The sequence below is a fragment of the Zophobas morio genome, unplaced genomic scaffold (assembly GCF_036711695.1).
Source record: "Zophobas morio isolate AGI-343-1 ecotype UQ-CSIRO unplaced genomic scaffold, CSIRO_AGI_Zmor_V1 ptg000022l, whole genome shotgun sequence".
NCBI classification, from domain to species: Eukaryota; Metazoa; Arthropoda; class Insecta; order Coleoptera; family Tenebrionidae; genus Zophobas; species Zophobas morio.
In genome coordinates this window covers 6,072,091-6,084,383 of record NW_026972127.1, presented here as the reverse complement: position 1 = coordinate 6,084,383, position 12,293 = coordinate 6,072,091, and the positions used below count along the sequence as shown (strand labels likewise).

Here is a 12,293-nt window from a genome sequence, read left to right as displayed (position 1 = left end):
TTTTGAGTCTTTTGCATGTTCAATATTTTTCGAACGACGTTAATACCACTTGGCAGTTGACTTCCTAATATTTATTTATATATCATTATATTATACAAGGACCTATTTTAGTACTTTAGTTAACATTTGTGTAAAGATTTCGTCGTAAAATTTCATAAATTGTAATCATTTAGAAAAAAAAGAAAACACATTTTGGCGTTTAAAACTGGGTTTCTGTTGTATAATTAGGTTGGAGAACAAAGCAATATATCTTATTATTTTAAATAAACGTTCCAAGATCAAATTTTAACATAGTTGATCATAAATTTTTATGTAAAATTTTCTCTTAAAAAATATAGGATAAAATCATCTAATGGATAACAGTGGAAGATTAAAGAATAACAAAAATCAGCCTACTTATATTATTGTAAAAGTTGGAAATCACTTCATATCATTGATGGTGGGAGTGATTATACAAATTTTGGTTAGCGTTTTACCATTTGCACGATATACAAAATTACGACGTATGTTTTCGCACTCTACGGGTCATGAAACGTCGAGAAAACATAAAAGTAGCCAGTCGCTCGATGGACTTGATGACATACTTCCTTAGCTTACGCTTGGGAATTAAAAATAAATAAAATTTATAGAATAACATTTTATTATTTGTCTTAGCACCTAAGTAACGGACTATTGTTATTTCAACATATGTATACAGTATGTCTCAAAAATATTGACAAATCAGTTAATTTTATTGATTATTCTAAAAGCGTTTCAACTTAGTTTTTAATATTCCATAAATACAGTACTGTTGTTATAGTGTTACACCGTGCGTATCAAAATTAATACACTGTTGTGGTTGGACGCTCCACCCCTCTTTTAATGGTTTAAGCGTGATGTTTTCAATTAAATTAAAATTTTTTAAATTAATTTCATACGTATTAACGTAAGTATGAGTTTTATAGATACATTTCTTGTTTAGTTTCATAAAGAACGTTAAAATTAGTGTTACCTTGTACATATTCTGCTAATAACAAAATTTTCTGAATGCAACTGATCAAGAATAATAATAATCTACAAACAGGAAGTTTCCTTACTTTTTTTTCGTAATAAGCTGATCTGTTTTATCTGTACAATCGGTATTTTTTTATTAATAACAATAATAATAATAATTAGGTTATTGACTTTTTATTTACATACATTTGTTACACATAGCTTCGTAAGCCAAAGTTATCCACAATTAACTAATTCAAATAAAACAGCGAAGTAGCGCACAAAATAAAACGTACTTGTGACTGTAATTAAAATGTTCCCAGACGAATTAAGACCCTGTAATAAATTCTACCAAATACGAAAACCTGTGGGAAAGATGTAATTCATCGAGAGCGAAAGATCTCATTTTTATTATCATGCGTATTATTCAGTCGTCAAATAAAAAAATTATTCATAATTCGAGAAATTTTCGAATTACGACCCCTAATAAAGTGAGTCGAAACTGCATACATAATAGTCGGAATTAATAACGCGACCTTCAAGTAGATAAATGTGGTAAAAACGTATTGTCTACTGATTTATGATGGTGGGTTCCTTCACACTAACAATGTATGTACCTGCTCAAAAATTCTTCGGTGTTGAAGTTCAGTACCTCATTAATTAAAATACATAATTAAAAAAATCAGTATCTTGGTGGCCTGCTTAGTACCATAGTCAAACGAATCTTTAGCGTTTTTCCTTAAGTTTTTAGCTAATTTGAGTTAAAATAACCGTAAGTGTGAGCACGTGGGTTGTCATAGAGTAATGTTTTCGTACACAATATGCCTTTATCATTATCACGTCACGTTTTTAATAGGGTTAGCTAGAGCATGAACTATAGACCAATAATTTCAATACATATTTTTCATTTTATTTGAAAATTATTTTTAACTAATTTAAAATCCACGGTTACGTTTACTGATTACAGAAACATACGGGTATACCTCGTTTATTTTGATAACGTGACGGTATAGTTTAAATTTATACAGTTTCCTCTTTTCGGCCGTTTTAATTGTCATAAAACTGTATTTAATCAAATCGTCGCATTAAGACAACAATTTATTAATCCCAGCGTACCAAAATAAATCACTCGCAAATAACTGCAGAGCCACCTCTTGACTTTCGACATTTTTGTTTTAATCCCTCTGGAATCCGCCTCATCGATCATAACTGCATCGACGTAATTGGACAGATTTGCATTTCGACCAAACTGTTTCGAAACTTCGTAAACATATCACAACTTCAAAACAAATAAATTTGAAACGTGTTTTGAGTTTGTCGCTTTATATTTATCGTCGGGATTTATTCGATGGCACTCGCAAATCAAAATGCTGTGCATTTTAACCGTTTGTAGTTTCACAATATGCTTTTAGCGACACTTTGGACGGAAACAAAGTGGATTGCAGAACTAGCGAGGTGGTTAATCGAAATATATAACTTTTTTTCGGTTTTATTGCGCGGTTCGCCGGCGGTTTATGAAATGGGGTAAAGTTGAGGATATAATTTGAAATTATAATGTGTTACAGAGAAGGTTTTGTTTTGTGGAGTGTTAGCCGAATTTGCATTTGCATGTGTTTAAAGTTTTGTTGTTGGCGTAAATTTTGGGGTAACGTGAAAGACAGGCGTCCGGGAAGGAATAATGCATTGTAGATGCACATATTGATCCGAACAAATAACTTGTAGTCAGTATCAAAACATGTTTTGAATCAGCCAAATCTAGTTCTTTTTTTGAGTCAACCAGTTTGCACACCACGAAGTCTGCAAAATGTGCTCCAAGAACCGCCACAGGTTTTACTCGTTAAAAAACGGAAGTGATGCCCGTTTTATTAAAAATTTCCGCGAGATAAAAACCCTAACCACCCCAAATCATAAGACTTTAAAAGCCTCGCCTTAAAGAGGATCATAATAAAAGTTTCAAACTAGGCAAGAAGTCTAAAAGAAAATTTGTTTTCTCTTCCACATTCTCCAACTCTCGGAAGTTTCACTCGATCAGACAGCCGATAATAATCGCGAAACATGCGATCGAAGTCCCATTCATTTACAAAAATAACTGGGGAATTGATCGTGGTGTTGTGACCGCCTCAAACCTCCCCAAATATGCGAACTCCGACTGTGCATCATATTTCACGCCTGGAAACTTTCCTACTCAATAAAATTGATAAATCGCGCAAAAGTACAGGTTTTACATTCGGGGTATCAGGAAGTAAACTGTCGCCTAAGCAAAAGTCGCACTTTCATGGTGGAAGTGGTTTTTGTGAACGAGCAATTCAGATCGTTCGATTGTCCAAGGACGGGAATTAAAGTTCCTTTTATAAGTAAGGCGGTATTTACTTAATTACTGGTTATTATTTTTGTCTTGACCGCGAAACATTAGATGAGTATGACAGTTTCAATTGAATTGGAGAGAATAAACTAACGAGTTTCTCTGTGCAGTTTTTGTATTAAGCAAGTGATATTTAATAATATCGGTTCTATTATGCATTCGAAAGGAGCCAGATGTAACTTCACAATGCAGTTTCATAAATCAAGAGAAATTGTTATTATCCGACGTTTTATTGAATCGATTTGGTTAGTAGTGAAAGCGGGGAAACTGCGAAAATCGCACTCTACGCTCTATTCAAAATATAAATAGCAATCCATCTGAAAAACTCTTAACCATTCGAGTGACAGATTTTTTTAAACTCGGGTGATTATGCTCTTGACGAAGAAGCTCCTCCTGACGTGACGTAATAGAATTTTCGATGATAAATCTGACTATCAAATTTGTCAAAATTATTCATTCATTCCCCCAATACTGCTATTTTACATAATAATATAAAAGAGTTTCACGAAAACTTTGAATTATATAACTATATTGGTTTCCTTTATATAATGGTTCAAAAATAATTTTAATGTACAGGAAAATTAGGTTAAACTACACTTGTTTATTTATTTATATATTTATACGTATGATGTTATATTTTGTTGGTTTAATAATGGATATTTTAGTATGTAACTTATTCTGAAATTTATGTTGCGGTGACGAAGCAATAATATTTTCAAAGTTGGAAAAAAGTAATACGATTTAAAAACAAAATTGTTTTCATTTCCGGTGAAACCGGAAGCCGTAAGTGTTCGATGTCTTTAAATAGACTTTGTTTTGTTTGGTTATCGTCCAATTTCTTTTTATATTGGTAGTGGTTTTGAAATAATTTTGATGAATCAGTTGACAGGAAACACAAAGTAAAATTAATTAAATATTTTGTATTTTTTTGTGAAAGTCATCGAATTTTAAGTTTATTGTAGGTTGATTTTTCGTTTGACTTTATTTCAGAGTATCTTCAATAAACGAGTGAAAATATTACACAACATAAACAGCATAAATGATAAGCAGTTCATCACTGTGTGAGTTAGCTATGAGTTTTTAATTGAATTGCTAATTTTTTGGACTTGGAATGGTGTAAAAAAATGTATAATGAACGTGTTAATTTGTTCGTTTAGTATCTACATTTATCCAACAAAATGAACCAAATAAACACACAAACAAACGCACAAAATAATACCTTGAAATAAGTTGACACATATTTTTTATGTATAATAAGTTTACATTCCATTCAGTAGAAGATTCCACACATCTAGAGACTATTTCCATAGCAAGCAATATACAGGATGTCCCACAAGTTTGCGAACTTACTGAGGACTCTAGGGATTTTTTCAACGCAATGCAATTGAGGGCTAGAATTTAGCATTGTTTCCAAATATAAAGGGTGTTTCTTTTATTTGATACAACCCCTGTAACTTTTTTATTCTTAAAGATAAACCTCTAGTTCTTTGAGGAAATTTGTATCATTTTAAAAGATGTGTGTGATGGCAACCCCACATTTTTATTATCACTTCTGGTAGAACCGGAAATGACATCAATCTTTTTTTTAATAGAACACTTGGTATATTTTTTCATAAGTGGAAAGATTTATTTTTTGTAAAAACTCAAACACAATCAGTATTCTAAAATCGATACTTATTATTCAATAAAATAGACGAATAGAAGACGTGATCTTTCAAAATGATGCAAATTTGGTCAAAGAACTATATGTTAAAAATAAAAAAAAAAACGGGGGCTGTATCAAATAAAAGAAATACGTGATATAAAAGTTCCGTTTAACAGTTACACACCAGATTTGTAATGTTTTAAATGACAGTGTATATGTTTTTACAGATTTTGTTTTATTGTAAAAAATTAAAAAAGTCAACGACAGTTTTCAAAATACTTGGATTCCTATGTAAAAATATTAAAAATTCACAATCTCTTGTGTATTTTTAAATATGGCGAAGCTGCAGGTTTTTAAATAAAACCATTTTTACTTCCCGAGCGTAAGTCCATCGGGTAACTGGCTACTTTCAAGTTTTCTCGACGTTTTATTGCTTAAGAGTACGAAAAATAGGTTTCTCGTTTCCGTACGTCTGTCTGTCTGTCTATCTGTCGTTTGTCGAATTCTTATTACATAGATAATCTCCGAAACTTTGGATCCATTATTATCAAATTTTGTAGATGTATTATAAATATTATGTTGATATGTAGTAGTAAAACGCTTATCAAAATTTGGCGAATCATCCCCACCAACAATAGGATGACGTCTTCTCAAAAATTTACACTGGTAAATATTACTTAAATTTTATGAAATTAGGTACTCCTACACTTTTATATATCTGTGTTGGGTTTTTACTCTGGACATTCACATTTTGGGAAAAAAATCAAAATCGCACAACAAAATTTTACAATTTAACTTTGAAATTCAATTGAAAGTTCTATAATCTTTCAAAGGTTTCAAAGTTATCGTAACATGGTAAATCGCTACGTCCCCTCCTAAAATAATGACGTCATTTTACAATTCTGTCATTAATAAATCATTAAACAAAATTTATTCGTTTATGGCCTCCCCAAAAAATGATCAAGTCATCTTACAATTTTGTTGAATAAATGTTCTTTAAATTGAAAAAAACAACATGCTTACGTATGTGTGATTTACGAATCTGTGTTGACTTTTTACCATGACATTCGGATAGTTGAATTCTTTTGAAGTAAAAACATAAACAATCGAAGTTAAGCATGTACTGAGAAATGGAGAATATTTTCCCATTGGTTGCCTGATTTACACACTTGTGCGGACCGCGGCGCCGCTGCGAAACGTGGAACTAAAGCAGTCATAGTTGTAATAAAACACATATAAAACGCAAACTATATTTAAACATCAGTAAAATCTTCGTGTATAATATTGATATTTTCACTATATCTTCAATACTTTTTCTGGATTTTTATAACCTCTCACAAGTAAAGTCTTGTTTACTACTCACGTCTAGTACAGTATGAAAACTATAAATAACTGGTTATATTTTCCCCTCCGTACTTATGGCTGTATCCGCTTTTGCAATATTTCACTTAACTGTGTAAATTTTAATGCGCGATAAAATAAAGATAAAATTTTTCGATCTGTTGGAAGGCACGTAAAGGTAGCAAGCAAAGTTTTCTCTTGAATCGTTAACAATTTATTATTTGCTGTATGTTTACTTACTAACCTAAAAACAATATTATGCTTAAGGTACTTCAAATTTCAATTGTTAGATATCAGTGATAATCTTTGCAACCTATATTTTCCAGAAGAATATAAAAACTTGACATATTTAATTTCAACAAGATTCACTGTCACTGATTTTTTTTCACATTATCTTGTATTCACCGATTAGATAACTGTCACTGCATTTAAAATTCACGATTTAAGTAAATACAAGCTACAGCAGACCGTCGTGAAATTACAGTTATGATATCTGTATTCAGTATTACCCGTAGAATCGATCAATACCTTGAAATTCGAAGTTAGTTGCGTATTGGAAATAAATAAATCCAGCATAGTAGACCTTCAAATAAAAAAAACCCACTTATTTTAAATTATCTTTAGTATATATAATTTATAAATAATCGCGACCAAAGTACATTCTGTTAGCCCTAATCAACTCAATCAGCCACAATCACTGCCCTCCAGATAAACCAATCTTCGTTTCGTGTTCACCACTCCGAAGCAGGTTTAACGTGAAATTTTCATTAACAAAACACTGCTCTCTCCAACAACACACAATACCCTTATCTCCTCATTATCAGTTTATTAAAATAATTCGAGATAAAGATGCCACGCACGATTTACAACCCGAGCGAAAAATTTTCCAATTCCAGCTTAAAACACCTGTCTCCAGCCGGCAGCGAGCGATGCCACACATCAGAAAATGGTGTCGGAAGAAACTTCCATGACCTGCCGCGGTGTGTACGGCGAGTGCAGCCCGAAATGCGCCAAAAATTGGCTATCAACGATCAGCGATAATGCGAAAATCGCTCGAGACGAGAGCAGTAACGTGCCGCGTGTTAGTGATGTAGAAACGTTCGTCGAGGAATTGATACGCGAAATTTGCGACCGAGCAGTGTGTCTGGTGCAAGGTGAAGTGATGCCGCGCGATCGACAAATCCGGGCCGACGAACGTTCGCTGAAGAAGCACAACAGACGGACGACGATCGTCGACAACGAGCTGATCAACGATGAGCGGCCCGTTGACAGACGGACGCCGGTCAACGGCATCGTCGAGCCGCGCAAGTTGAGTCTCGTAGACGAGAACGACAACAGCGTGTGCGAGACGGTCAACCCGTTGATCGGGGCGAATCTCGAAAGGAAGAGTTCAAGGAGGAGAAAGACTCTCTCGTTTAGTTTTTTAAAGAAGAATAAGAGCAAGGAAGGGGACAGCGAGCAGCACCCGGAGAACTACGACGATTTCGACCCGCACGCGAAGATCTCGGGGTTGCGGTTGAGCAAGAAGTACTCGTCGGCGGTGGAGCTCAACCAGAAGCCGACGAAGCTCCATCGGACTACTTCTCTGATCAAGAAGATCGGGGAGGAGTCGAAGAATTTCCTCAAGAGGTCGATGAGCGTGCGGGACTTACGGAAGAAAGACAGGTCGAGGGAGAAACTGAGCGAGGAGAAGGAATTAGAGTGGAAACAGTCTTTGCAGTCTTTAGTCGAAAATGACGTTAGTGTTAGTTATAACGATTTAAGTTTTGTGGATTACGATGTGATGAACGATATTCGCTACGACGATGATTATCTAGTGCCGGAGAAAGGATGTATAGGAAGGACGCAGAGTATGTACGAAAAGGTAAGTCACACTTGAGTAAAGTCGGATAAAGAGAGGCGATCTGATTGATTTGGTGGTCTTCATGGTTGAGATAATCCGCTTATCTGTTTTGTTATTGTATTCATCTGCGCGCTAAACGTTTCGAATTCCGTTCGATGACAATTACGTCAAGAATATGTAACGAAAGGAGAGTATAATGGAACACGAAAATACCATTAAGCGAGCTCACTTTTGTTTCATTGTTTGATTGTGGCTGAATCGAAAAGTGGATCTTTTGCTTCTTGTCGAGAGCCGAAAATTTACAAGGGACTGACAAAAGTTTCACATAAACAAGAGGGATTATTCGACAATTACGAAGCAAAAGTCGGATTGTTTCGAGCGGAATTTAATCTAAGCAGACAATAAGCGTTTTTTTAGGAACTTCGATCAAACTCGGAGCTAATTGAAAATGAGTTCCGTAATAATGTGATTATGACGATTTGCCTTCGATTGAGGGACAGATCACTTTAGCGCAGAAACAAGAACACTCACGTGCCTAAATCAGTGGCGTGTAAATAGTAGATTACGTTGAAACAGATGACTCACTACCGACAACATAAATATCTACTGTTATTGTCCCGCCAGATAAAATTTTTTCAAGAGAAAAAGTATTTGTGAATTTTATGGAGTTTATCAGATAAACTGACTTGTAAAAGTGAGTTAGTGTCACTGGATGAGTCAAACAATAACAGTTTCAATCGTAACTATTACGCTACGTTTGAAAACTATCATTATCGTGTCAATAATTTGTTCAACTCTTCCGATGAGAAAGCTCCGGTTACTTTTTTACGTTTTGCTCGATTTCATCGAGGAAGCACTTTTACTTTCGTCTGTTTATTTTCAGTTTGACCGGTAATTTCGCATAACGATTTGATTATTTAGAATTTTAAATACTGTTTAGTAATGGGGCCAAATTGTAAAGAATTATTTCCATACCGTATTTGTTTCTTTTGTCCCACCAAGATGCCAAATTTCTAGTTACACGCTTTTTTCTCAAGTGTGAAAACTACTTAATTTAATTATGTCCCTTATAATAATATATTATTTTGCTCACTTTCATTAATGTGATGTTTTCGGTTTCTCGAACAATCTGCATATGTTGAGTACTAAATATCGTGTCTATGTGAATTCGTTTTATTTGTGGTCAGTATTTTATAATCACACGGTAAAGTGGGAGCCTGAATTTAATGGATTAGCTCTAAAATTCGCTTCGTTGATTGTAGTATTTATTTTATAGTCGCCCATCATGGTCCAATGTACCACACCATTAAATTCGTTTCTTAAATAAATGTGAGTTATTATTGCCACAAATGTCAATAAGTATTTTATGGTCACATGGTTGACACTGAAAGTTATTATCGGCTATGCAATGGTATATCAATTAATCTGGTAGCAATTGAAAATGAAATTGTTGATGTAAAACCACCTCTGTAACGACCACGTTTCAATTGTTAAAATTTCGTAGTCTGGCACAGTAACAGATTAGAATTTTCCACGTAAACATTTCTTTGCACGTATTTTCTGAAAACCGTGTCGACCTGGTGGAGGGTGGAGGGAAGTTTGCATTTTTTGTGAAGTTTTAGTAAAGTGTTGTGTAGTGTCTCGATTGTGTGTTCTTGTATGGCTGCTAAGCGAGTGCATTCCAGGAAATGTTCTCTAGTAGGTCTTACACGAAATTGGAACTTTTTCCCTACCACAAGACATTACATTGTTGAAAATCAAATTGTACCACAATTAACCTCTTTCGTGAATATACGTATCCGGGACGACATTTCACCCTGCTGCCATCTGGCGGATTTCGTGACGATAAATCCACGTCTCGCCTTAAAAATCGAGCAAAACATAATGTTTAATTAAACCGAAGTTTATCAAGAAAAATTTTAATTATTCCACAAATTTGCATTTCCGGTTTGCGCTAATTACTGTAATGCTAATAGGGTTGATAATCTCTGGAATAATAATTTGTAGTGTTTGAGCACTAATCCGTCCTTGATTGGGAGTGTTTATCGCAGGGACTGGAGAGTTCTTGTCACATTGTAATTACAAGAGCTCTTCTGTGCTGTGGCAATATTAGTGACGATAATATTTTCCTAAAATAATTTATGATTGCGAACAGATCGGTACTAGTTTTGCAACGAACGAAAGTCTATTAAAAGTTAGCATGTTTAAAGTCTGAGATAAAGAACGCTTGATAAATATAATAATTAATAGCCGAGCAAAATCACTTTCATTTAGAGCGCGTTTATTAATTACAAGTACGTACTATAAGCACCTATTATTTCGAGCAAATTGGTAGATAATCAACAATCGTAAGTTAATTAGTTGCATACTAAAGATAAAAATTATACTTAAAAATTTTATATAATTTTTAAAAGTGCTTAACTTTAACAAACAACAATTTACATTATTTGTTTAGGTTTTACTTAAAATGCCACTGTTTAATACTTCACTAACAATAGTCATGAGACAAAATTAAATATTCGCATTTTTGGTTTCAACAAATAATTAAATTGTTTGTGTTAGCACGTAAACATGATAGACGACAGACATTAAAGATAATAATAATAATAGCTTAATAACGACATTAAATTAACAAGTTAAAAGGCGTAATCAAGAAAACTAATTGATCTTCGTTTTGTAGAATTCACGTGATTATCTAATGTTGTCACAACAGTGAAATATCTCGAAAACTTGTCAAAAATGTATTGTTTTCGGTAACAATGTTGGCATTATCAAGACGTTTAAGTTTTAAAATTGATTATGAAATTCTTTAAGTCTGATGATGCTCACCTTGCTAGCGAAACAAATGACCAGCATTTATAAAGTTTAACAATGTAGTGAACTAATGGAAACAATTTTGTGTTTCTCTCCTCTTAGTGAAAAAATAAGCCGCATTTGGCATAACCAAACTTGCTTGCACTACTTAAGTAGTATTCATACGCAATACTAACCACAGCGAGATTACAGAATAATTATAACATTTTTTATTTTTAGATGTTGCAATTTTCACAATTTTCAAATAAGGCATGGGTTAGCAGATTTACTGTACTTTCACTCTGCAGCTGCACTCGATTCTATGAATGACTTTAGACTATTTTATACTTTTTTTTTCATATTTCTTCAATTTCTAGCCGCTCTTTCTTTACTTTTTCGTATTATCTCGACTTTCAATCAACGGCAACTGCAATTACATAGCTAATGCCATTTTAATCTGTTCGTTATTTATCAAGCGGGACTTAATTTTGACAATTATTAATGTATCAGTCGCTTCTAGATTTATATCTGACAAACGACAGAAACTGAATTAGCCGTATTTATTTACAACTAACAGCGTAATTAAAAATTGGTTATTTACCTTTTCGGTCCCAATATTTACGACCGCTGCGATCTAAATAGAATTGTTAAATTCCAAATTGGTTGTCTGATTAAAATTTGTCCGATGCTTTATGTGACCGTGGGTGGTATTTTAAAATTTTATAACGAAATTAGGTTACACCTCTGGAGCTACAAAATAAAATGTCAACCGAAGTGATATGAAATAATTCAAAGGCGACACATTTTTGTGCGGCGTTGAGATACAACGTGTTTGTTCTCTTTGTGTTTTTCCAGAAAGTGCATCGGGTTTTCATATTACGGAAACTCGGTCAGAGAAGTATTTATCCGGCGAGATGATATCGGAACAGGTTATTAACAGGTCCGATAATTATAATCGATGTTGTTTGCTAAACTTACCTAACTAGTTTGCTCGTAAGTGATCTGTCAGAGTGGATATGCAACAACAGTAATCGGCCGACCTATAAACAGAGTTCTGTAATTTGGACTAATAACTATAAAAACTGGACGAAGATAATGATAAACGGGATTTGTTTCCTGGTTGCAAAGTTTGGAACTTGCGAAATGGTTGGAGAGAGGCTTATCTCGAACTAGGCCGCCATTTCCTAGATCCAACAAAAAAACACTAAAATGGGAGAAATTACTTCCAAACTTCCATTACGTACCAGCACGGAGCAACGTGTCACAAAATAAGTTACTGAAATAAAGAAAATTGTATGTTTTTATAACCTGGTATTTTTCAATTTCTAAATAATGTG

General features: G+C 33.8%; 1 protein-coding gene across 4 annotated transcripts in view; it reads left to right on the top strand.

The window, feature by feature from the left end:
* Nucleotides 1–12,293, top strand: part of LOC135133459 (pleckstrin homology domain-containing family G member 5-like) — a 224,982-nt gene that overhangs the window by 96,549 nt on the left and 116,140 nt on the right. The window contains exon 2 of one of the 4 annotated variants that reach the window (XM_064061857.1): nt 7,217–8,184. The exons of 2 other annotated variants lie outside the window; for them this stretch is intronic. In XM_064061857.1, coding sequence (XP_063917927.1) covers nt 7,267–8,184 — 918 coding nt within the window. In that variant the 5' untranslated portion in view covers nt 7,217–7,266. Of the gene's footprint in view, nt 1–7,197; nt 8,185–12,293 lie in introns of those variants that run through there. One more of the 4 variants, XM_064061858.1, reaches the window with a different exon arrangement.